This window comes from Chelonia mydas, chromosome 2 (genome assembly GCF_015237465.2).
Source record: "Chelonia mydas isolate rCheMyd1 chromosome 2, rCheMyd1.pri.v2, whole genome shotgun sequence".
Lineage (NCBI taxonomy): Eukaryota > Metazoa > Chordata > Testudines > Cheloniidae > Chelonia > Chelonia mydas.
This window is the reverse complement of record NC_057850.1, coordinates 192,243,185-192,270,459: the sequence shown is the minus strand read 5'-3', so window position 1 is coordinate 192,270,459 and position 27,275 is coordinate 192,243,185. Positions and strand designations below refer to the sequence as shown.

Below are 27,275 nucleotides of genomic sequence, written 5' to 3'. Positions count from 1 at the left end.
TAATATTTATAAGGGCAGTAAGATTATCATAATCTTGCCATAATGTTGCATTCATATTATTAACTTAAAAGAATAGGAGACTGGCTATGATTTATGTGTGAAGCCCAGGGATTTTATTTCATTATTTTTTCTGCTTAATTGCAGGGTTTTTTCCGCAGAAGCATTCAGAAGAACATGGTTTACACGTGTCACAGAGACAAAAACTGCGTTATTAATAAAGTCACCAGAAATCGCTGCCAGTACTGCAGACTACAGAAGTGCTTTGAAGTGGGAATGTCCAAAGAATGTAAGTGGTTTCTAGAAACAGTTCTTCTCCTTTGTGTGACCCCGTATGTATGGAGATCACGTGGGAAATAATAATATATTGTCATATAATTAAAGAAGTGTATCATAATGCATATGCACAAAGGGGACAGAACTTCAGTTTCACAGGTAACCTTCAATCTGGCATTTCTTAACTTCCGAGGGCTTGACCTTGCAACCTAAATAATGCTGCTTTAATGTGGGTTTTTTTAGGTAACGTACCAGATGTGTAATATGGGCAAGCAAATATAGATGTGAAAACATTAAAGGGACACTTTCTACTTTTGTTTTTTGTAATTAGTTCATTTTTGATAAGGGATTCCTTTCAGTAGTAATGTCCTAAACTTAAAACAAAATCCTTCAAACAGATTCCCTGTTTTAAAAAAAAATATTGTGTGTGTCAGTTTCAGGGTGCTGCACCTGTATCCTCCCCTCTGTGGTCCACTCCAGGAGTTCCCAGTCTCCAGCAGTCCCACTACCTTCTGACCAGGGCTTTTAAGGCTGCACAGCTGTCTGCCTTACACTGTGATATCCCCAGCTAGCCAGTCTGCCTAACAGCCAGCACCTGGGCTTTGCTTTTACTCTGGGGCTATGACCAGTGTCTTGACAGCAGTTATAAGTCACCACACCTCTCTTTCTAAGCAAGCACCTTTATTCTGAAGGTAAAAGCATTACAGAGAAAACACATACAACCAATAAAAAGAACCTACTACACAGATGCTTATCAGAGGTCACCCACAACTCCAAGAAGGGCAGTGGTAGGTATCAATCTTTCCAACCCTTTTGCAAGGGTTGAGCTCCCCCTAGGATCCAAGGTCCTGTCCATTTGCTGGATCAGAAAGAAGGTCTTGTGTCAGTGCACATAGAATCATAGAATATTAGGGTTGGAAGGGACCTCAGAAGGTCATCTAGTCCAACCCCCTGCTCAAAGCAGGGCCAATTCCCAACTAAATCATCCCAGCCAGGGCTTTGTCAAGCCTGACCTTAAAAACCTCTAAGGAAGGAGATTCCTCCACCTCCCTAGGTAACCCATTCCAGTGCTTCACCACCATCCTAGTGAAAAAGTTTTTCCTAATATCCAACCTAAACCTCCCCCACTGCAACTTGCAACCATTACTCCTTGTTCTGTCCTCTGGTACCACTGAGAACAGTCTAGATTCATCCTCTTTGGAACCCCCTTTCAGGTAGTTGAAAGCAGCTATCAAATCCCCCCTCATTCTTCTCTTCTGCAGACTAAATAATCCCTGTTCCCTCAGCTTCTTCTCATAAGTCATGTGCTCCAGCCCCCTAATCATTTGTTGCCTTCCGCTGTACTCTTTCCATGTACCCTTTGTGTCCCAAAAGCCCTTTCTGTGTGTGTCTCTGAAAATCTAGTTTGAACCAGTGTATGTAAGCTTCCTTTCCCATATGGAGGGGTGCCTCTCTGGAGGGGTTTACAGCCTAAGTGATTCATTTTAATCACCCCCCCCCATGCACACACACGCTGGTTTTGGTTCCTGGAGGCGTTGTGGTAGCCCTCGTCACTGGCGTCACATACAATCCCTGGCCCTCAGTGATCCATAAACTTAAAACAGGATGGTCACCAAAGATATTGCAGGGGATTGCAGTTATCTGTCACAATAAGGATTTTTCTTTTCCCCTTTTTATAGTTTAGAATTGTTTTTGGGTAGGCATAAGAGCAAGGTGACCACCCATTCCTTATTTTAAGGGATGGTCCTTGACCACTTTAAACATTAAATTGAAGTTTATGATGATTGCATTGTATACTTGAAGCAGTACAAATGTACACTTGAGAGAAAAATACATGCTATGCTAAGAGAAATGGTGTTTCCCTAAAATGTTCCTTAAAATAAAGCATTGTCCCTTACTTTTTATGATTTCCCCCCCCCTTATTTCCATCCAACAAAGGTGTTAGTTTCAGCTCTGTTGCTACAATTAGATAGTACTCCTCCCCACCCACCTTTGACTGGAATCTGACATGAATCTGACTGGAACACAAAGAAGGTGCTGACAATGAGCAAAGTAAGCACACAAAAGACAAAAAAGAAGTATTTGCATATCTCTGTGTTCTAGTAATCTTTGGGGTTACTTGTGACATTTGTTGGTGCAAAATGTTCAGATGGAAATGTGATTTGACTTATTTTTCTTTCAAGCGGATGGTGTCCCATTACGTTCTATCGTGAAAGTTTTCATACTTATTCTGCGATCTCTAGGGCTGATTTTAAAAAAAGTTCACTTATTTTTGAGTCATGTAATGGTGGCAAAAATACTTTTTTTTTCCTTTCATTTTTTTAAATTAAGATTATTTTTATTTTATTTTTTGTACATGGACCACTCAACAATGGCTGAAATTTAGAAGCTGGAACTTTCCAGGTGCCTCGTACTTACTGAAGGCTAGTGTGCAAACCAATCTGTGTGTGAAAAATTAATTGATAAATGAAAGCAATGTAGTAATAAGTGTTTGTAAATTAAATTTTACATATGCACAATGGTGCAGTTAAAGTATCAGTGATAGGGATGACTATGTATGTACGCACACACCAGATAATGGACTAGTCCTGTTGTCCTTCCTCAGTCAAATCTCCCATTGACTCCAGTAGTTTCAGTCCAGCATGCGGTCATAACCATTTCAGAAATCCTGGGAGAGGAAAAAATAAACATGAAGTTTCCATTCTTAGATTCTCCCACAGAAGTCCCCCTAGAGACACTTAAACTTGATGAAAGAATCATAACATTAAGGAGAGAATGATGACCATACTCTAAGGGCTTGTCTACACTACCGCATGGGGTCGATCTAAGATACGCAACTTCAGCTATGTGAATAGCATAGCTGAAGTTGATGTACTTAGATCTACTTACCGCCGTGTTTTTACTGCAGTAAGTCGACAGCTGATGCTCTCCTGTTGACTCCACTTGCGCTCCTCGTTCTGGTGGAGTACCGGAGTGGACTGAAGAGTGCTCAGCGGTCGATTTATCGTGTCTATACTAGACACGATAAATCGACCCCCACTGGATCGATCACTGCACGCCGATCCGGTGGGTAGTGTAGACAAGCCCTTACTTAAGCTAGAGAACTAATTCAAGCAACTATCCTTCTTAAATTACATGAAACTTCCCAAATAGAGTACAAAGTGACAAACTGTTTATGAGAGAGCTGAACAGATCCTAGAGTCTACTATTGGCCAGGCTCCAGTATAAGGAATCTGATAAACAATCTGCCTTGCATGTAATGAGATCTTTCTGATACCCACATTAAGTAACATTAGCACTGCAAGAGTCACTATAGTTAAGAAGGTGAGTGACTGAACATTTCTAAAATACACCATTATCTTCCTGAATTTATAACTCTGTAACAAGGATTGGCAACCTTTGGCATTCGGCCCGCTGGGGAAATCTGCTGGTGGGCCAGGATAATTTGTTTACCTGCAGTGTCCGTAGGTTCAGCTGATCGCAGCTCCCACTGGCCGCGGTTCGCCATTCCAGGCCAATGGGGTCTACGGAAAGCGGCTGCCAGCACATTCCTCGGCCCATGCCGCTTCCCGCAGCCCCTGTTGGCCTGGAACGGGGCCTGATTCTCCTGTTTTTCACATTGTCTCTCCATGTTCATTTGTGTAAAGTGGATGTAAAAGAGAATGGCAATTTCACACCTGTGCTACACTCATTTTGCACAGATGTTGAGTGATGACCCCCGGGTCCAGATTCTCTGCCTTAGACCTTGTGCTGTCACTTACACCAGTGCAAAGTGGGTGTGAAATGCTGCCATTCTGAATTAGTAGCATTTTGCTCCCCCTTTGCTCAGGTGTAAATGGCAACACAATGTGCCATTCATTGACACACCTTCCTTTTTCACAATGGGTGAAAACACATTAACATAGCCTCACAATTCAGAATTGAGAGTCTATGTCTACACTTCCGCTTTTGTTGGTATAATTTATGTTGCTCAGGGGTGTGAAATAAACCCCCTGAGTGACATAAATTACACTAACAGAAGCACCAGTGTGAACAGTGCTATGTTGGCAGGAGATGCTCTGCTGTCCGACATGGCTGTCGCCACTCATTGGGGCTCTGGAACAATTTGTATGGTGGGGGTGCTGAGAACCACACTCTAAACCCTATATATGATGGAATCTCCTTCAAGTCAGGGGGTGCGTAAGCACCCCTAGTTCCAGCACTTATGCCACTCGTGGAGGGGTGGTTTAATTGTGTTGACTGGAGAACACTCTCCTATTCCATCAGCATAGAGCAGCTACACGGGAGATCTTACAGCATTGGTATAGCTATGCCGCTGTAAGCTCTCTGGTGCAGACATGGTCATAGACTGCAACGGCTCAAAAGGTGTAGGGCAAGATAAGATGCACTTTAAGAACTCTCACAGTTGTTGGGGACATTTCCACTGTACCCATGAAACTCATTTATTAAAAAAACAAATTATTCAAGAGAAACCTCTGTATAAAATGTGGTGTTTTGTGTGTGTGAACATATGTGCTTGTTTTAGGTGGGAGAGGGGTTGGATAGTCCAGTATGGGCGATTAACTCTTTAATTTCCCCCCCTTACATTGTATGGGGCCGTCTTTTGATTAGTGTATGTACAGTGCCTAGTAGTGTCGGACAGTGCCTGACTCAGGCCCCTAAGGGTCTGATGACATTGCATCTGGGAACAAAGGACTCCCAGCCTGGGTCCAAAGACTGGTGCTAGCAGGGCTTGTGCTAGTGCTCTAAAAATAGATGTGTAGACATTGCAGCACAGGCTGGAGCTGAGGCTCTGAAGCCTGGGAGCGAGAGATAGGCCTGAGAGCTTGAATCACAGCATCTACCCAGCTACACCTCTATCCCGATATAACACAAATTTGGATATAATGCGGTAAAGCAGCGCTCCGGGGGAGCAGGGCTGCGCGCTCCGGTGGGTCAAAGCAAGTTGGATATAACGCGGTTTCACCTATAACGCGGTACAATTTTTTGGCTCCCGAGGACTGCATTATATCAGGGTAGAAGTGTATTTGTAGAGCACTAGCATGAGTCCCACTACCATGAGTCTGTGGCCCCGGGCTAGAAGGCTCACTAGCTCTGCTCCAGCCAGCATGCTAAAAGCAGCAGTCCGACTGTTGCTGCATGGGATGTGGCTCAGGCTAGCCACCTGAGTCCAAGCCCACCCGACCCCGTGGGTCTGGGCTTGGACAGCTAGCCCAAGCCACCACCTGTGTTAAAATGTGCACACAGCTATTTTTAGCGTCCTGGCTTGAGCAGAGCGAATGTGAGTCTGTCTGCCCTCGTTGGGAGCATGCTGCCAGCTGCAGTGTAGATATACCTTTAGGGTTCATCTATATAAACTGTTAGTGCATGGCATGCTCGTGTGCCAAAGATTTACACTCCTACTTGCCGTGCACTAACTCTTCATCTAGACAAGCCCTAGTGATACCACAATACACAATTAATTCTGTGACAGACATTCCTTATTATTTGTATGTGGGGATATACAGAGGGCTAAATGCTTATCTTCCCCAATCCCAATAAGGAATAACCTGAGGAGATAGGGAGTAGAGTGTTGTGGCCAGAGGAAAGGGCCTGGCTTTCAAACCACTTGGGGATTTCTGATGCTGAGGGCATCCATAAGGAGAACTGGCTTCTATGCTGTGTTTTTGTCGCCAAACCCTAAGCAGTAGGGTTTCTATGTGAGCCATACTTTCACTTGCTCTTCCACCACCTGGGGAGTAAATTCCACGGTACAGAGCTGCCAGCAGTTCTCATCCAGGCAGGATCATTCCAGGTTTTCCAAATGAATAACAGGTAATTTACAAGTTGACATGGCATTATGTCACTTACAGACCCTGCTGGAGTGTGAACCTTCCAGACCATGCTGAGGGAGGGGTTAGGTGAAATGCTTTTTCATTAATCTGTATGCTACAGTGTGTGGTTCTGTGAATTTTTTTTTATATTGTTTACTGGCAAAATCAACATGATATAGGTTTAGGGGGTAAGGAAAGTCACTTACCTGCCCCCAATGTATGCTGGCCACCACGGGTTCTGTAGCTGCTGTGAAATAACCAGCATATTATGTTCTGAAACATCACGTCAGAGTTGGGTTTGGAAATCTCAGAAGGATGATCCTAAAAACAAAAGAGGAGAGTGATAATGTACTCATTGCCCCTCTCAGCCCACGTGTTGAGGGCATTCAGCACATATTGCTAAGGGCAAATTAATTATTACAATACTCTTTGCCAATCACCTTCAATTAACTTGTACTCCTGCTAATTTTCAACAGCAGGCCGCAACATACTGTTAGTCGTACATAAACATGCTGTATTTCTTTAAAATTGCCTTGCAACTGAATGGAGAAATTCTTTTAAATAAGAGCAGTTAGAATGCAGAGTGTCTTTCCCACAATATTAATATGAGACCTAAACTATGTAGTATTTTCCCTTTAAAAGCAGTAGTATTTCGGAACTGAAAGACCTTAAAGCCTTCTTTTTAATCTGTTCTTACACAAATGTCTGCAGTTTTCAATGTATTTCTTGATATGTTTGTGTAAACAAAGGCACATTTACTAGAGGTATGTTAGGATTTAATTTTTTTAAACTACCCTTTTCCCCGTTTTGCCTCCTTTCTGGCTGCAGCTACTTTACTCCATGGCATTCGTGCCATGAACAAAGGACAGTAAAAGGTACTTCAGGAGACATGTAGGAAAACAAACCTACAATATTTAACCAGCCCCAAATGGAAAAATTAATCACGGTGGACAACTGCAAATGGGAACCCAAATGCCTATTCCTGGGGGCAAAGGAGGAATGAATACACTTCAACTGTGTAGAATTCTGTGTGCACGCATGTGTACTTCTGTAACTCTCTTACAGAAACACAGAAGGGAAATCCCTGTATTTTCTTTTAAAGAAAATGCAAAAATACTTGCCTTCACATGCAGCTTCCAGTGAGTTCAATGGAAGTTATGCGTAGACATCTGAGGGCAGAACTGCAATCAGTGCCATTGATAGGATTTTAAAGATATAGACACAGTATTTTGGAAGACAACAGGCCTTTCTTGCATATTTGAAAATAAAAATCAGTGAATGGCAAAGTGCAATGAATTTATATTTCCTTACTAGCTTATTCTCTTTCAACCGCAACTTACTTTGTGGTCTGATTCATTGAGAGAGGTTAGTGGCAGACCTGCCCCCAGTGCAGCTACATGATTATTTATTGGTGTTATGATAGTGACTATCAGGCTCAAGTGAGATTGGGCTTCATTGTACTAGCAAATATATAGTGAAAGATGGCCCCGGCCCCAAAGAACTTACTATCTAAACAGACAGCATGTGGGAGGGGAAACAGAGGCACAGAAAAGATAAATTATTTGCTCATTGTCATACAGCAGGTCAGGGAACAGAGCCCAGAATAGAACCCAGATCTCATGACTCCCATCCCAGTATCTTTATCTAGTGGACCATGCTGACTTGGGAAGATATGAGCTCAGATCTTTGGATTCAGACTCTCAAGTGCCAAAAGCTACACAATAGAACCAAGCAGGCCTTCCTAGTATGCGGTACATTAGGGATTGGCTATGTTGTGTGAGCCTGCTATTGCAAGATCACATGGTACATGCACAGAGGCTTATGCTGTCGTGATGTGTGAGCAAGCGGGGTTATAACCCAAACACCAGCAGGGAGTATCATTCGAGGAATTTATTTTAGGTCTTCTTAAAAACAAAGATCTCAACAATTTTTTTAAATGTAACACTTAGAGACTGTAATCACGTACCTAACACAGGACTGTGAGCTGCTGCTGAATGAGGAGGACTGATGTGGTTGACAGGGTCTCATTATCTGATGAAACCTCTGGAAACTAAGGAAGAAAACTCTGTCTTCTATTACATTTGTGTTAGTGTTGAGGCATCATCCTGCTCTGCCCTCAGTTGTTGGAAACAAGGCACACTCTGTCTGCATTCGTGGGCTGGTATTGCCCTAGAACTAACACAGGTGCGCGGTGAGGCCTTGTACAGTTATAGAATAGGCAGGAAACGGAGTACAATTGCTTCAACAATGGGCTTTTTCAAGCAGGATACTGGAGAAACCACGTTAATAGGGTGAAAGTTATCCCTCTTAGTACAAATCCAGAGTATCCTGAACTCCTTCCATCCCCATTTTGTGGGGAACCGCCTTTCATGCCATCCTTCTCAGCTCTGCATGGCAGCTGCTGTCCTTCCCAGACCTCTTTGTGTGAAGGCTTTAGACCACGGGATTCAAGAGTTGTAGTTGCTGATACCGTGGCCCCTGTCCAGACTTGCCCCATGCATAGATCTGTGATTCTGCTTACAATTAACTTCCCTTGTGCGGAAACATTACGATAAAGTGGGGAATCTACTGCATTTAAAAACACAACCCACCCCCTCTTTACTCACATTATTTTAGAATTCTGTGCCTTGGAATATTTAGGGGTACATGCTTCTCTGGGCACATGGTCAAAAGCTGCTTCAGAACGAAGTTGACTTCTAAAGTGGTGGGGAAGGGCTGCAGACTAAACAAAGCGTTTTATCAACAAGAATGGGATCTCTATTCAGATCTCAAAAGAGATGTGATCTAAGCCCTGGAATGGGAGCCAAGAACTCCTGAATTCCTACCTCAGCTGACAATGTCTGTTTCCTCTGTCCTCTTTGGCCAGCCAGTTTCCCCATGTGTAAAATGTGGCTGATAACCTGACTCTGCAGTTTTGGGAGAATTAATTTATGTTTGTAAAGTGCTTTGAAGATGAAAAATCCTAACTGTGATAATTCCACTGAAGGGAAGAATTTGAGGAAAAGAAAAGCAGGGAAACTCTGAAACCAAGCCACACAAATCAGGTTCTTCAATTTGTGAAATTGCATAGGCTCAGAAGATCAAGCCCCAAACATGCTTGTATCCCAATGTAGAGCTGTTTTGGGAAGAGAGAGAGCAAAATGGAATAAGGGTGCTTCATTTGTTTGAGAACACAGTATGTTAGTTTTCATGGGATTAAAAACACAGTAGTCTAATGTTAAGGTCAGTCACATACTTTATGTGTATTCTTTATGATGTGGTGCTGAAAATGAATAATGGAATGTTTTATATTAAATTAAAATTTGATTGTAGAGAGCAGGTTCTGCTGGCTGCACATTGTTTCCTATGGTTAATCAAACATCTTTGCTATTGAGGTGTTTTAATATCTTCAGAGAAGCAGATCCCTTTATTTTCTCTGAGATCTGTCTTTTTTTTTATAAGCCTTTCCTTCTGATTTTACACTGCTTTTAATGCCAGTTTTAATGTTTAAAGGAGCAACTTAGATAGAGTAAATTATGAATAATAACATTCAATGTTCTGTGAAGATGGTTATGTAATAGCAATAATTGCATCAACTCATCCAATGCGCTTTCCTCCAGTGCCATGTACAGCAGATTAATAGCCCATGAATTCATTTGCAGCTCTTTGTGTTTCAGAAAGTATTTCAGGAGGCAATTAATAAACTGCTAAAGAAAATAGCAAAAATGATTTTTTAGCTATTATGTTAACTCGCCAGCTGAACTGTTTACTGGCACCTTTTGTTGTGTGACCTAAGGAAATTCTCTTCTAATTTGTGACTCAATCACACCGTGACTCTTGAATCGTGCTCAAGTCAAGGCAGTTTGATCGTTAGTCTGATCATTATTTTCTTAAATGTTGAGAGAAAAAATAAATTGTGCTCTAAGCTTCTGCGACTTCATTCATTGCTTTTTAAGTATTACATAAATATTTGTAACTTTAAACCATCATGTGATCATGTTGCAATATTTAAAGAGAGAAAATATAGTTGTGTATGAACTAGGAATTGAAGGCCCAATACCACTTGGCACAATTCCCGTGTTTCTTTTTGTCAGCTGCCAGGCTGAGCTTTTTGTAGTCGTTACCCCTATGATGTCTGCTTAAGTCCACGGTAGAAAGTGGGTCAGGGGAAGGGTGAGGAGGTGTTACTGGAGCAATAAAAATCAGTGGTTTGCATCACAGCACCAATGGGAAAAGAAAAAAGTGAGGGAAATCTTGTAATGCTGCTGAGCAAAACACAGGGAAAGTCAAGTTCTTACTGTTTCACTGGGACAAGAAGGAATGATAGAGACTGTAAAAATTGAGAACAGAGCTAGGGTTCAGAACCCAGGGGGAAATGAGAGAACAGTGAGATTTCTGTAATGCAGGCCAGACCTCAGGAGCAAAGCCCCAAGGGAAAGCATAGTACATGCTGGAATGCATGCCAGTCTGGTTCTAGAACCACCTTTTCTTTCTCTTCTCCTTTAACACTGAGTTTCCTTTAATTTTCTCTTTCAGTTTTTCCAGTCTCTATCATTTCTTGTCAAAGTGAAACAGTAAGAACCATTTATTTTAAAATACAAGGGGAAATGCTAGGCCTTGGCTCCCTCTCTTTTAATAATAACAATATTTTTAAAAACAGTTTGCCTCCTCTGAGCTCTTGCTTTTTTTGAGAACTGGGTAAGCATAAGGGAAACATTTCTGATAGACTCACATAAAGATTGATTACAGGTCCTCACCTGGAAGTTACACTAAAGCATAGCTACTATGGTGAACCTTTCAGTGCTCTCTGCTTCAGTCTCTGCATTGTCACAGAGACCAAACTTATTTGATCTTGTACATTGTGTCTGCAGCATTCATTTGCATCCATAAATCCTAGTCCTTGCCGACAATAAATGTGAACCTTTCTCATATTTTGTTTAATAAGATTTTTTATTAAATTTGTGGCACTGAGAATGATCACATAGAATTGTAACTTCTTCACTCTGCAGTATCCAGTTTACATCTGAAGTACCCACTGGTCTTTGAGGAGGGAGTGCAGAGGATGTGGTGTTTGGATGTTTTGTATTATAAAGACTGCCTTTGGCCTTTGTACAGGGTTTCCTGTTGTACAGGGTAAATTGCATTGAATAACACTGAGTTCCTGTAAAAATTATGCTCTTTTTCTGCGGTATAGGTGAAATTTTAATAGACACTTTGCACTTTCAAAAAACCTTCTGTCTAATTATCTCAAAGTGCTTTGCAAACATTAATAAATTAAGCTGTAATATGCTCCTGTGAGGTATTACTGTTCCTGTTTTTGCAGAAGGGAAAATTAAGGCGCAGAAAGGGGAGTTACTTATCCAAGGTGATGCAGCAAGTGTTTGGCAGAGTGAAGAATAGCGCTGAATTTGCTGAACTCCAAAGACCATCCTTTCTTAAGGGAATTACATTTGATCAGGGCACATACATAGGTTTTTTCCCCCTACACTTAATAACGTTATTCTAACCATACTTTTTCCTTTCACTACACTTTTTAACCATTTCTTTTAAAATCAGTAATTTGTGTTACCAAATGGACATTTTTTAGCTGCATGCAACGCTTGTGGAGTTTTTTGGTTTGTTTGTTGTAGAGTTGTTGTTTTTTTACTTTGGAGACAAAGCTCATGCCCTCCTTGAGGTCTGCTATGTAAAAATGAAGTTGCATTTCAAGTTTGAACCTCCATAAATCCATCACAAAAATTGACACAATTGGAAGTCTCTCCAGGTGAATCCCATGCCTGGAGTCAGCAGAGGCTGAGCTAACTCCAGCCCTTGGATAGACTCAATGTTGCCTCAGGGTCAGGATCATTAGTGGCTAGCAACAAAGGAAAGCCACCTAGGTATACATCATCTCTGAGTAAGACAGGTTCCATGTGAGACAGGGCAGAACTCCAAGTTTCTTGATCTTCTGAGTGGTGACCAGTATGCAAGATTTCTCCTACTGTCCAGCCGCATTCCTTAGTGGAAGATTCTGGAGGTTTAGGTATTTTCAGTGAAGGAATTCTCAACAGGAAGTGACTTGGATTTCTTTGGCTGTCCATCCACTTTTATGTCAACCCACAATTTTGTGCTCTCAGTATCCTTGTGGTTGATCTACCTTATCAGTCAGTTCCCTACTAAAATGTATTAAATTAGTTCAATCTGGGATATCTCTTTCAGTGCTTCTTCAACATGGCCCTGAAATGCTAGCCTAGTTTCCTCTGGCTTCCCTGTTGCTCCTTTAGGACCTGGCCCTTTTTGCTCTGACTTGTGTGAATTTGTTTTGTTTTAAGCATTGCATCAAACCTTGCTCCCTCGGGTCTGTTAGCATCCAATCCCATTACTTTCTCAGCCGTCTTTCAGTGCTCACATGCTTCCTTTTTATGCTTAGCTCAGTGCTTTGGCACTCTCTCAAGCCTTTGATGTTTGCTCAGGTGCTTGGGGTAACTTTGATTAATTGACACAGCTCTTCTTTCTTGGCCCCACAGTGTCATGTAATGGTGTTTTCCCGTACCGATTCACTGGATTTTCCTGCCAATTTTCTGCATCTGCATTCTTTGTGCTCCTGTGTATTTTTTTTTCTTTGCACGCATTTATTTCAGGATGTGGTCCTCTCAGAACCTGGAGGAGGAAGAAAAGTAGATGTTGCAGAAATATGTCAATTTGGGATTAATGGCTGGCTGCATCCTCTGCCTTGGAGCTGATTGCGCGGTTGTCAGGTCGGCCTAAAAAACATTACCTGGAGCTGCCAGTTTCATGGGAATGCATAAGTTGTTCCTGGAGCCATTCCCAAAAGTCTCCTGCAAATTTGGCTTGCAGCTATCCCACATTGCTTTAAGGACTTGTTCTCAGAGGATAAGCCCCTCTGCTTTGAGGAAGCCTATGTCAACACACACCCAACTTCCCACTGGTATGCTTGGATGTACTTAATCATTCCTTGGCTGTCTCAACAATCTTTATCGTTCATTCCCCAAGGCTGAGTACTCCTAACTGCGCTGATATTTTGCTCTTTGATGAAGTCCCCTGAGAGAAGTGATAGAAGATGTGTGCTATTTGGATAATGGTGATATTTGGAAGATGCAAAATGTGATTGGCTAAATATCACTCTACAGCAGAACAGCTCTGCTCTAAGGATCTGTTTTTTCTCTGTTTTTAAAGAATCTGGCTAGGTCATTTGGATTTGACTTCACTCCTGTTCAGGAATCCTCAAAGGCCAAGATAAACAGCTCCCTAAATCAGAACACCTTTCAAATAGCATTGCTGTGTCCTCGTGTAACCCACACACCTTCTGGGTATGGTGTTCTGTCCCAACTAGTGACACAGAGACCACTTAAAGAGAGAGATAAAGTGAGTCTGCTCTACAGCCTTAGTTAACAGCCAGTTGGCTTTTAGCTCATGAGGTAGAGGCTCATCACTAAGCTCCAGAGATCCCAGGTTTGATCCTGCCCACCAATGACCGGGATCTGTCGGTGATACACTTGCACCCTGTTGTTGTGAGGAATCACCCTCACCTTCAACACTTTCTCCTTTTTCCTAGGGTGGTCAAGACAATGTGTATCTTGCATGAAGGTTCCACTGGCTGTGCATTCCAACGTAGAGGTTTAGGCAATTATGGTTAGTAGGAAGACGAACCAAATCTTAGTACTGAACCCCTGAACTTTGTCACTGGATTCACTTGGTGAGTCGGTTCACCGCTCCATAGCTCTTGCCTTAGAGGGTGAAGACCGGAAGGCAGGCTACATTATAGCAGAAGGCTCAATGCCTGGCTAAATCTCTTTCCAGAAGATGCACAAGCTTGTGTGGATGTAGACATGAGAGCATAGAACTGGCCCTGCCTGAGGCACAGGTGACCTTTGATATGTGTGATTCAGTGGTAAGGGAGATGGCCTCAGTAGTAGGTGTGTCTACAAGTTCACTTGGCTGCAGGCATTCAGATTCTGTACAGAGGTCCATATATAATATAAAAACACCTTGAGGTCCTTTTGATGACTGGAGAGAACCTTTTGAGTGAATTAGGGGGAGACCTCTGCAGAAGGCGAAGAGACATGGTGACCTTTGTCTCATCTGCTGAGCCCAGTGCTTCATACACTAATCTTCTAGAGGCAGGAAGTGGAAAGGCAGCTGCTGGGACGTCAGCATCCTCTTCAGAGACTGTATATTGAAAGGTTCCAACATATATGTGGAAAAGACCACCAAATCTCCCATAGGTGCTGGGACTGGGGGTGCTGCAGCACCTTCTGGCTTCAAGTGGATTCCATTATTTACAAGGTTTACAGTTTGGTTCAAAGACTCTCAGCACCCGCACTATACAAATTGTTCTAGCGCCCTCTCTCTGTTAAACCCACATGATTTTTATCCAATGAATTGTTGTATAGGGAGTTTCCCAAAGCCTTGGCCATAAAGAACTGTGACCACTCACTGCATTACAGCTCCTTCTGACAGGCTGCCAGTCTTATGGTTGTGCTACAAAAATAACCTCAAGTTGGGTGTATTTCGACTCAGTGTATTACATGCCTGACTTAAAGCCCATTGGAACAAATCACCTTCATTTCTTCAGCTTTCCTGAGGAAAATTTGAGGGATAATTTTAATTTTTTAACCTTAATAGCCACATAGGGAGTAGAAATAATTTAATGCATTTATGATAGAAATGTAGGTAGCATTTTGCTGCTAACACATGAGTGATAAGATCACAAGACAATGGATTCTTTTTCACCCTGTTAAAACCTAAAATTAACTGAAGCAATTTTGCCCCTCCTTTTTTTCCAGAATACTTGTTGTCATGTTTGCATATTTATGAAAACTATCAATTTTTAGCTCAAGATGTAATGAAAAGTCTATTGCTCTCATAACAAAGAAGGTTCTGAAACTGACTTTAAAGAGCTGTAGCTTAAAGTCCTACAGGCAGTGCCTAAGGCTGATAAGTATTTCATTATCTGTGGGATTCTGTCTGTGTCCTGAATACATAACATGTTGTTTATTGCAGATATAAATGGATTTGTTTAAATAAGTATGAGGAAATTCTTTCTTTCAGTTTTCAAGGCGCATACCTAAATTTCAGAGTTAAAGCTAAATGGAATTCTGCCTTTCCCCTGGCAAAAAGTGCAACTGAATGCAAACATGCTTTTACTGTGGATTACAGGGTTGGTTAATCATCTGACAGACACTTTTAATGGAGTCAGAAAGACATGCAAAGGGAAACACACTGACCTACTCTTTCTTTCTTTCTTTCTTTCTTTCTTTCTTTCTTTCTTTCTTTCTTTCTTTCTTCCTTTTCACCACTGCAAGCAAATGAAATGTTAATTTAAAACTCCTCAGAAAATTAAATTTCAGAGTAGCGGCTGTGTTAGTCTGTATCCGCAAAAAGAAAAGGAGTACTTGTGGCACCTTAGAGACTAACCAATTTATTTGACCATAAGCTTTTGTGAGCTACAGCTCACTTCATCGGATGCATGTAGTGGAAAATACTGTATTTTCCACTACATGCATCTGATGAAGCTCACAAAAGCTTATGCTCAAATAAATTGGTTAGCTTTCACTTAAAGGAGCTTTTTATTTTACACTTCTTTGGGAGAGTTGAAGGTTGCCGGGAAAGCATTTCCAGTCTAAACTTCATTGGGATATTCTGTTTTCCATAGGAAATTGGGTTGTTTGAGAATCTCATCCCAATCCTCTATTTCAACACTTTCTTCTATGTCCCCTTCCCTGGTAGAAGACGATCAGCTTTAAGATTAGTGAATGATTTAGTGTAAATCCTCTTAGGCAAAGCTTTAGGAACCATTTAAAATGATAGACTAACGAATTCTGTTATACTTGCATCATTTTTATCCCATTGTGTCTTTGTTTTTGTTTTTTGGCCTTTAAACTCTTTTAAAAATTACTAGCACCTACTGAGATGCATTTTTGCACTTGAGATTCTTTTATTAAAATATTACAGATATTTGAGCTTGTGCCTTTAAGTATTTTGTTGAAATCAGAATTTAAAACTGGGAAAAGCTCACCAGAAAAGCTTGCTCATCTTGAGGGCCTGGGATAGGGGGAAGATACTTAATATAAATGGGGAAATTTAGAACTGGGGAGTAAACAATTAGGACATAAAAGTAGAAACTAGAAATGAGATGGAATAAGCAGAGGGCAGTGAAAAGACAAAGCATGATAAGGGGGCTGTGTTCTTTCACTAGCAGCGATTCCCAACGTACCATCCTACACCTAGCAAAGCAGCTAGCACATGGTGTATTCTACACATGGATCAGATATGCCATATACTGGTGTATCTCTTGCAGAGAGATGTACTTTTATTTGCTAGCCAGCAGCAGACAGATTGGAGAGCAGATCAGAGCTGCAGTTCAGAGAGAGAAAGATCATAGGCCTTTGGCTCGTTGCTAGATCCAGATATACTTTTCTCAGAATCTGAGTCACTAGTGTATTCTCCACTGTCCTCCACAGCTTAGTTTGATTTGAGGCACAAGAGGTGAGTAAGCCTTTAGACCTTGAACCAATAAACCCTGCTACAAATTCTTCAATTATCTGCCCTGTGCAAAAGCTTTTGTTTTAAAACCAGTTTACTCATTAAAGTTTTTAACCACACTTTGAATATGTGTGGGGCAATGTAAATGATACATTGTTCAATAGGGGGGCCAGTAGGGGCAGCAGGTTTGTATACATTTTGGTGATGCCCAGAATGGGTCCAAGTTTGTCCCCCACCCCCACCACACACACACTCCCTGGGAGGAGTTTGGGTGCAGGAGGGTGTGATGGGTATGGGCTCTGGGAGAGAGTTTGGGTGTGGGAGGGATGTGGGCTCTGGGAGGGAGTTTGGGTGCTGGGTGCGGGCTCTGGACTGGGTCGGGGTTGGGGTCCAGGCGGGGGTGCGGGAGGAGGTTTAGGGGCTAGCTGCAGGATCTGAGCTGGGACAGAGGGTTGGGATGTGGGATGGGGTGCGGGGCATGGGGCTGGGCTAGGGATGAGGAGTTTGGGGTGCAGCAGGCAGGCTGCCCTGAGGCGGGGGACCAGAGAGGAGGACTCCCTCAAGCCCTCTCCCCACTGGAAGCAGCAAGGTCCAGGGGAGCCCCTTCCCCCCCTCTCCCCAACCTCCCCGGCACGACACTCACCCAAGCCCCCCCCCCCATCCCCGGCTGCTGCTCAGGAGGTCCAGTCAGGATAAGCGCCCCCACCCGCTCCCGGAGTCAACTTGGAGTTGCCTGCTGCGGGGGTTGCCATGCGCTTCCTCCCTCCGCAGGTGCAGCAGCCGTCTCACCCTGCTCCCGGCACCACTCCCTTGTTGCCGGCAGCAGCAGGCGAGGGAGCGCAGTGCGGCGCTGCAAGGGGCAGCTGCCCAGGGCAGGCAGGGATGCTCGGGGAGGCGCGGAGGGGCGGCAGGCAGGGCCATGAGATGCTCTGGGGGAGAGACCTGGCCCTGAACATTGGTGGAGCCAGGTCCCCCGGGCCCTGAATTTGCTGGAGCCCGGGCACCACGGGCCCATATAACTCGCTGCTCCTGGGGGCAGGGACAAATCCTTGGAACATTTCATGGAGCTGGTTGCTTGTCTTTAAAGTTTCAGAAGTTTGCATAGATATTTTTACGGAGCATAGCATTTCTTCTAACCTTGTATATTAGTTGTATAGAAACCTCTCTATGCCTTAGTGTTAGACTGAGCCTAATAGCACATGTGGCCATTTGATGCTAAGCTTGTTCTTCCTGGTTTGTGGTCTCACCAGAGTATAGGGGCTCCATTTCTAGTGTACTTGACTCACTGGAGAATACGTTGTGCAACTAGAGATAGCATGAACTATCACAGTGCTTGTGAAATACCTACACACGCTCAAGGTGAATACAGAGTACAAGCAAATGTGAACACAAATAACAAATAAACAATAAAGTCAGCTATATAGGGGAAGGGCAGTATCAAAAGAAAGGTGGCTTTGAGCAGCTTGGACCTCTCCAGCTCTTACCTCCACAGACTTAACCTTAGCAAACTACTCTGAGCCAGTGTGTGAGGGCTTTTTTTGTTTGTTTTGTTTTTTAAAAAGCTGTTGTCTGCCCTCTTTTAGAGTTAGCATAGTCCTAACTGTGGCAGGAGCTTACTCTAAAAATTACTGGTCTTCTGTTTTGGATTTTTCTTCAAATAAACATAGTCCTTGAGGCAGAGCGCTAGACACAAGTAGCTAGACACAAGTAAGTTTTAAATGGGACTGTTGAGTAATTGCAGTTAACTCACACAATTAACTAAAAAAAATTAATCGTGATTAAAAAAATTAATTGCAGTTAATTGCAGTTTTAATCGCACTGCTAAACAATTGAAATTTATTAAATATTTCTGGATGTGTTTCTATATTTTCAAATATATCGATTTCAATTACAACACAGAATACAAAGTGTACACTGCTCACTTTATATTACTTTTGATTACAAATACTTGCACTGTAAAAATAATAAAAAATAGCATTTTTCAATTCAACATATACAAGTACTGTAGTGTGATCTCTTTATCATGAAAGTGCAACTTACAGATGTAGAGTTTTTTGTTACATAACTGCACTCGATAACATAACAATGTAAAATTTTAGAGCCTACAAGTCCACTTAGTCCTACTGCTTGTTCAGAGAAACAAGTTTGTTCACAGTTGCAGGAGATACTGCTGCCTGCCTCTTATTTACAATGTCACCTGAAAATGAGAATGGGCCATTCGGGCACTTTTGTAGCAGGCATTACTAGGTGTTTACGTGCCAGATATGCTAAATATTCGTATGCCCCTTCATGCTTTGGCCACCATTCCAGAGGATATGCTTCCATGCTGATGACACTCATTAAAAATAATGCATTAGTTAAATTTGTGACTGAACTCCTTGGGGGAGAATTGTATGTCTCCAACTCTGTTTTACCCACATGCTGCCATATATATCATGTCATAGCTGTCTTGGATGATGGCGCAGCACATGTTGTTCATTTTAAGAACACTTTCACTGCAGAGAAGGTACCAATGTGAGCTTTCTAAAGATAGCTACAGCACTCGACCCGAGATTTAAGAATCTGAAGTGCCTTCTAGAATCTGAGGGATGACGTGTTGAGCATGCTTTCAGAAGTCTTAAAAGAGCAACACTCCGATGTGAAAACTACAGAACCTGAACCACCCAAAAAGAAAATCACCTTCTGCTGCTGGCATCTGACTCAGATGATGAAAATGAACATGTGTCGGTCCGCACTGCTTTGGATCGTTATCGAGCAGAACCTGTCATCAGCATGGATGCATGTCATCTAGAATGGTGGTAGAAGCATGAAGGGATAAATGAATCTTCAGAGCATCCGGCATGTAAATATCTTGTGATGCTGGCTATAACAATGCCATGTGAACACCCGTTCTCACTTTCAGATGATATTGTAGACAAGAAACTGGCAGCATTATCTTCTGCAAATGTAAAGAAATCATAGAATATCAGGGTTAGAAGGGACCTCAGGAGGTCATCTAGTCCAACCCCCTGCTCAAAGCAGGACCAATCCCCAGTTTTTGCCCCAGATCCCTAAATGGCCCCCCCAAGGATTGAACTCACAACCCTGGGTTTAGCAGGCCAATGCTCAAACCACTGAGCTATGGGTTTGTCTTAGAGATTGGCTGACCAAGAAGTAGGACTGAATGGACTTGTAGGCTCTAAAGTTTTACACTGTTCTATTTTTGAATGTAGCTATTTTTTTGTACATAATTCTACATTTGTAAGTTCAACTTTCATGATAAAGAGACTTCATTACAGTACTTGTATTAGGTGAATAGAAAAATACTATTTCTTTTGTTTTTTACAGTGCAAATATTTGTAATAAAAATAAATATAAAGCGAACACTACACTTTGTGTGCTGTATAGCAATTGAAATCAATATATTTGAAAATGTAGAAAATATAAAAAAAAATTAAATAAACGCTATTCTGTTATTGTTTAACAGTGCGATTAATCATCTGATTAATCATGATTAATTTTTTTAATCGCTTGACAGCTCTAGTGTTAAACTGAAAAGGAAAGTAAAGGTGAAGAGAAATAACAAATAAAAGAAGAAGAGAGATGGCAAATAGTAGCACAGCGTGCACCCTGCTCTCACCTTGCCCTCTACAAAAGTAAAAATTTGGGAAGTGAAGAGGAAAAGATGAAATACCTTTATTCCTTAAATTCTCTGGGATGAAGTACTTACGGCTTCTTTGTCTCACACTAAAAGTAGAAATCTGTCTTGAGTTATATTTGGACAAACAGATTCCAGAGTCAGAGAGAATTTAAAAGCTGCATTGTCTTGTCTGTTAGTATTAAATTTTAAAGTAAAGATTTGGATGGGATTTGAGTTGTTTAGAAAAAAGTATATTTTTGTGGTACTTTGTTAATTAATTAAATGCTTAAGACTGATGTCAACCTTGCATAAACTTTCAATTTCATGTATTGTATTTCAAATGAGTTTCTCAGAAGACTTACAGTTTTGGCAGTGTACTGAAAATAAGATAGGAAATATTGTTGCCAGGACTTGGATATAATTTAAATGTGGCATATGTACGTGTTCCATAATTATCATGTGGTATTATTGGTGTAGTAATGTGATGATCTAAGGCATTTATTGTGGCTTCTGATTTGAAATATATTTTCAATAAACATTTATTCAGTAGTGCTTACACTTGGCAAGCTATAAACACACACGATCATGCAATTACTTTTTTCTTTCTACTTAAATATAAGTGCACAAGGCGTGATTCTTATTTTTAGTTCAAGAAATACATTTGTGTTCCCTTTTTCCCCTCAGCTGACTGTGTCTGTTTGTGAAGTCACTTTGCCTTACTAACCAGTGTTTATAGCCTTATACTAAGAAACTGCTATGTAAGCCTACTGGTATGATTGGGATTTTCTAGCAAAATTCAACCTGAAGGAAATATAGTCAAGTAATCTGTGTCCGAATTATGTAAAATGTCAAAATTGTAGCTGCTTTTGAGAGACCTTTAGTAACCAGATACGAAATTAATGTTTCAGTGGGCCCAGAATTTGGTGCCAAGGCAAGAGAGCTTTCACAGTGACTTCAGTGAAACCTGGATTTGGCCCTCAGACTTGCTAATTACTTATACAAAGGCAGGTCCATCACTTCCCCCAGCAATAATAATAAAAATGTTCCAAATGGACAATGTAGTTGGACATGATGTAATGTGTAAATAAGCTTGTTCCAGTGAGAGCAGTATTTCAGTGGGATTTGGGCTCTGAAATTAAATTATTTCACAAATTGTGGAACTCTGTCACTGCATGCAGGGAAGGATTTTGGCTTCTTGCGAAGTTATCTTTGGGCGGGGAGTGTTGAGGCTAAAAGTGCAGGAATCAGACTTGACAGGGTACTTTAGAGAAGCTTGCATAAGTCTTTCAGTAGCTTTTTCCTCAATGGACTTCTGAAGAACTTAAAAGATATTAAGTAATTAGGGGCAAGTAGTGAGACTCACAGACTCGATACAAGTGGGAAACAAAGTAGGACATTGAGTGCCCAGTGACAATTAGGCAAGCTCAGTTGTTTCAGCATCACTAAAACAAATACATTAGTTCTACTTTGTCTCTTCCCAGGAAAATAAATCCTGTTTGAAGATGTTTCATAGGCTGTTATTAATTTGTATTGAGGTGGCACCTAGTGGCCTCTGTCAGGGCTTGGGACCCTGTGCGAGGCACTGCCCACACACCAAAAAGTGTTGCTTCAGTATTTTGTGTTGACTTCTTGAACATCCTGTGGTTTAGGGATAAAGTATCTCTTTGGCCCAACTGAGATCAAGGCCCCATTGCCCTTGGCATTATACAAACACCCAGGGCGAGACAGCCCCTGCCCTGAAGAGCTTGCAGTCTAAGCAGATAAGACCGACAATAGAATAGAAACCAGATCTCCTGGTCCAGTGCCCTGTCCACTAACACACTGACTCCCATAAGACCTGCAATGTTAAACTAGATAGTAAACATGGGTGTTTTTGTATTAAGAAAAAACTGTGTTTTATGGGCTTTACAAAGTCTGAAATAACGCTGCAAAACGTTTTAGTCCCAAGAAACAGTGTGAAGAAAAAAAATATAATGGAAAGGAATCACGAGATATCATGAACTATTAAGTCCAGTATATAAAAAGGTTGCCTAGTGGTTAGGATGAGGACTCCTGGGTTAAAGTCCTGGCTCTTGACTGAATATGTACCAAGAGGAAGTCACTTAGTCTCCCCGTGTCTCAGTTTACCCATCTAGGGTGGAGCTGAGAATTAATTACATGTAAAAGGTTTTGAGATCCTCTTATAAAAAGTGTTGTATAAGTGCATCATGTTACTGTAGTTGTTCATCTGCCAGGTGACGCAACCTTACAGGGGGGCCATTCTGACTGAAGGGGAAAGAGAGTCAGTGCCCACTTGGGCTCAGGGCTCAATCTTACGTTGTTGAAGGCAATGAGTGTTTTGCTGTTGACCTCAATGCGAGCAGGATCAGGTCCTTATTCCTCTCTCTGGGATGAGAAGCTGCTTGTTCTGCCAAATTATGCCATTCTCTGTGTAATCGTTTGTGATGTAAATTTCTATCAGCTGGGGACTTATCATGGACCACCAACCTCATTTAATTAAAGACCACATGTTGAATTCAGACAGTGGCCCAGAGGTGAAAGAGACAGACAGAGAACACCCAGCCCTTTGACCACATTTCAGACATCATCTGATGTCCAAGTTGCATCCTTTGTTTCCACCCAGGAATCTGGGAAAACTGGGTCAGTTTATCAGAGTAGAAAGTATTATTTTATTGAGTTAACTCTGTGATGAACTGCTGCCTCTTTGCCTTATCGAAATGAATTCCCTTGTGTGCCTTAAGTCTTGCAGTGGAAGTTTCTGGAGCCTCCAGTAATCACTCTGATTTCAAATCAACAATAAAGAGGCTTCTTTTTTTAGGCTGATGTTTCCTGGAAACAAGTGTCTGCTCTGTTCCTTGCTTGATCACTAAATCAGGCTGTCCTTTCTTATTGTGAACGTACTTCATGTAAAAGGTTTTGTGCTAGGACAGCTGCAGAATATTAGAAAACAGTGTAAAGAATAGGGCAGAGCTACAGGTCAAATCAGCATTTGGAGCCGTTTGACCTTACCTGACAGAATGATATCATTTAAATCAAGTTTATAATTACTAGCTAGCCTTATAATTCAGTAATCCACTCCAATTATTCCCATTAAATCAAAACTGAGTAACAGATCTTTTTAATGAAGGGAAACTCATTTTAAAGAATTTGCATTGGCCCTATATATGAAAAGTAAAATATGTCCAACTAGTCTATTTGGTGTGGGGTTAGGGACTCATGTCATAATCCAAAAGGGAAAAATATTTTAAAAGTTCTGGTTTCTGCAGGCACTTCGGAGGATTCCAGCCCCATATATACAATCCCATTCTCGCTATGTAAGGCAGAGATGTGGCTTTCCAGAAAGAGGTGGAGTTTGCCTCATGCTTGGGGAATTATTATTACATTTACATATGCAGAGGCTCATATTCATGAATGGAATGGAATAATATACCCAACTGAGGGACTAGCAACTTTCTCTTAAAATGCCAGTTAAGTCTCATGTACTCCTGCACTCAGCAATCCCAAACATGAGGTGTGGTTTGACCTAAAGTGGTACAAACTAGTCTCTGCATTTTTAGTGGATCTGCAAATAGTGTTCCTGCTACACCCCCTAGTCTGCACCACTTACTCCTGTCCATCATGATCATTCACACCACTTAGCCCAAGGCTGGATGAGCGTTTTTATGAGGGTCAGTGTGTTGGTTCTTTAAGATATAGTTGTTTTTTTTTAATGTAAAATGGGTCTTAACTTTGGAGGTGAGGGTGGGAAATATGATTTCTGAGGGGGAGGAGAAGTGATATTTAAGTGTCTTCTACCTCCTGCTGCAGAAGTGGTTCCCCAGCTATTTGTGCTGTCTTGTATAATTATCAGTATTTCAAATAAAGATTTTGTAGATGTCTGTAGAAGTTGGGGTTTTAGTGGCTACTCAGGCCCCAGTCTAGGCCCCTAGGGGGATTTGTCTGCTCCTAAGTTTTAGCATGTTGTCTTGTTTATTTATTTAATATTATGGTAGCACCTAGAGGCCCCTCACAGACTAAGGGCTCCAGTGTGTGGGCAGTGTGCAAACACACAGTAAGACTATCCCTACATCTTAGAAGCTCTTCTGTAAGCATATGTAGCACTTACAGACATTTAACTATTTAATCATCTCCACTGTGCCTGCGTGGTACAGCAGATGGATGTTATCCCCATTTTACAGATTGGAAGGCTAAGGTTTGTAGGTTAAGTGGCTTGACTAACCCACAATGGGAGTTGGGCTTGGAGCTGGGATTAGAAAGCGGGAGACCTCGCTCAGTCCTGTCCTTAGTCCTACTCCACCCTCCCTTTGGTACTATTGAGCTTCCCCTCCTGGTGGCCAGAGGTCACTGAGCAGTAGGCCCTTGTTCGGCTGCAGCCAGAAGGGGAGGGGCATTGCAGTAGCTGTAGTGCCTCCCTTCAGTATCATTTTTTGCAGCACTGCCTTCCCACAGAGGCAAACTGGTTGGCGATCCTCCCAAAATGGAGGGCCTATGACTCACCTATTCACTGATCCCTGTGCCCGGCCCTGGGTGACTGAAAAGGAAACTGTGAATCTTTAAGAAAAAACAGTGACATAGCTTTGTCCTTCACGTCGAAAACAAACCAGTATGAACCAACATAATCCCATTGTTATCCCACAAGGAAAAGATAAATAATAGCTGAGCTTTTCCTTTGTCCTGCTTGTCCCCCTCTCAGAGGAAGTCCATGGCTGCAGTTTTATGAATCAAAAAATTGGCTCTGCAAACCAAGAGGTTGCAGGTCCCATTGATAAATCATTTATGTATCACTCTCTGAAGCAAGTGTATCACTGGCCACGTGAGATTTTACAAAATTGCTCAAGTAACTCAGAGGTACAACTGCAGAATCTAGCACTCAGAGACACTATATACGGATGACGCTTCTCTATATATGTAGTATTTTCCATCTGCAGATGAAGGTACTGGGCCTGATTCACCACTCTGTTACTCCAGTTTTACACTGGTGTGAATCTGCTGAAATTCATGGAGTTAAACCAGTGTAAAACTGGAGTAACACAGTGCATGAATTGGGCCCATTATTCCTCATTGAATAAAACAAGTATAATATGGTACAAGTTAGTAATTAAAGAGAGGCCTGGAACTGACCCTGGGTGAAAAAGAGGCAGAGGGAGATGGAAGGAGCCACCCCACCCCTCACTGCACAGGGTCAGACTCAGTAATAACAGGGAGAAGGGCAAGCATTCCAGTGCTGCCAACACAAGATTCCACCAAGTTCCCCACTATCCTTCACACTGGCTAGCAGAGCTGAATGCAAGCAAGGAAGAGGGAGTATGCATGCTGCGCCCTTTCAAAGGATGGCATCTCCAGCACATGCTTCCCCAGAGAAGCTCCGCCTGGCTCCACGCACAATGCTAGCAGTGGTTTGAAACCATGACTTGCTCCATTCTTTGGAAATAGTCTTAATTTTATTTCTTATGAGAGAGAAGACACAGGAGAGTATGAATTGTAAATTGCAACTACTCAGGGCACCTGGCTTTTCAGTGAAGTCAAAGGCAAGTCACACTCTTTTATTCTTGGAATGAGGTCTAGATAAACCTAGGCACACTAAAGGCCATTAAATGCTACTACATGCCCTACATGCAACTATTGAGCAGATGTACAGCACAATATCTTGTTTTAGCTGACAGCAGTCCACCTGTGGGGCAGCGCACTTACTCATTGTCAATTTTCTTGGGTAAAATCCAGTAAATAGAATTGATGACCTGCGTTTCTCCAAAGTGGGAGGCATGACTGTCTCATAGAAGAAATTAATGTAACGTTTGTAACTTGCTCGGAATTGACCTTTTGGTGCCCTATGATAGAATGGTCAAATTTTAGATATTTTTCCCATAATCATCTGTCCATAAAGAATTAGTGTACCAAATTTCAAGAATCTAGTTCAGTGGAACCATGGAAATTAAATATCAGTTGCTCATTAGAAGTGTTTGTTGAACTGTTTTATATTGGTGATTGCAACTGTGTGGAATATAACATGAGAAATGAATGCCTTATATGTTGTGGGTTTTTTGTTAATGCATATGTTCGACTAATCTGTTTAGACACTGCAGTTGCATCCAAACCACTTTATTCCTCAGATAATGTTAATCTGAATTATTATTATTATGCTGGTTTGTTTTGCCTGGTAAGGAAATGACTAGAAAATCTATTAGGAATTGGACAGACAGAAGGACATGCAAAAATGCTTAAGTAGATGCCCACGTAGTTATAGCTTAACTCTGACTATATACACCAGAATCACAGATCTGGACACTAGTAATTGGTGCATTTCAGAAGTTCTGAAAGTTCAAATAAGTGTTCAAAAGTGTGAATGATTATCTACAATTCAGATTAGATGGCAAAAAGTGAGAAGAGTGACTGGTAACATCAATGAGATTGTATGGTTACTCTATCTACAAGGCCTGGTGCATGACAGGATAAAGTTGATAAGGCTTGGAAGGCTTTTTTTTAAATTCAGAATAAGTAACTGATTGATTTGTATATTGCAGTGTTTGTTGTAGCCATGTTGGTCCCAGGATATTAGCGACACGAGATGCGTGAAGTAATATCTTTTACTCAACCAACTTCTGTTGGTGAAAGAGACAAGCTAGCTCTGTGCAAGCTTGAAAGCTTGTCTCTCTCTCACCAGCAGAAGCAGGTCCAATAAAAGATATTACCTCACCCACCTTGTCGCTCTGATTTTGATTGTGGCAGAAGTGGGTCTTCAGAAGGCACTTGAATAAGGAGAGAGTGGTAGATTTGCAGATCAGCTTAGAAAGGGCATTCCATGCCTAGGGTCAGGATGGAGTCCTGCTCTAGTTAGCTGCAGAAGCCCCGTCCCATAGTAGAAAAACTTTGTTTATAGTACATCACCTGAGGCTGTAATAATGTGGGATACAGTTAGAGATGCTTCTGTGAATAAGATCTTTCTTTGTGCTCTTAGGTTCTTTCCATCTCTGTGGTGTTGGGCTTGGACATAGCAGCTTACTGTATGTCCTTCAATTGTTACCTCTCCCTTCTTCTATGTTTTGAATGCCGGGCTCTCCCTATCACAGACTTGTGGTAAAATGTGGGACACCCTGCTTCATGATGAC

At 41.8% G+C, this 27,275-nt stretch overlaps 1 protein-coding gene and 2 long non-coding RNA genes across 3 annotated transcripts in view; 2 read left to right on the top strand and 1 right to left on the bottom strand.

Annotated features, from left to right (window-relative positions):
• RARB (retinoic acid receptor beta) overlaps positions 1-27,275 on the top strand; it is a 501,245-nt gene that overhangs the window by 426,959 nt on the left and 47,011 nt on the right. The window contains 1 exon segment of the mRNA XM_043540918.1: positions 145-286. Within this exon segment, the coding sequence (XP_043396853.1) occupies positions 145-286 (142 nt within the window).
• LOC122464680 lies at positions 1,555-19,082 on the top strand. The gene is made up of 3 exons (XR_006288952.1): positions 1,555-1,600; positions 10,093-10,096; positions 18,938-19,082. It is a non-coding gene; the product is annotated as an uncharacterized LOC122464680 (long non-coding RNA).
• Positions 2,629-6,378, bottom strand: LOC122464681. Its single transcript, XR_006288953.1, has 2 exons — positions 6,293-6,378; positions 2,629-2,941 (listed from the first exon to the last, which is right to left on the bottom strand). It is a non-coding gene; the product is annotated as an uncharacterized LOC122464681 (long non-coding RNA).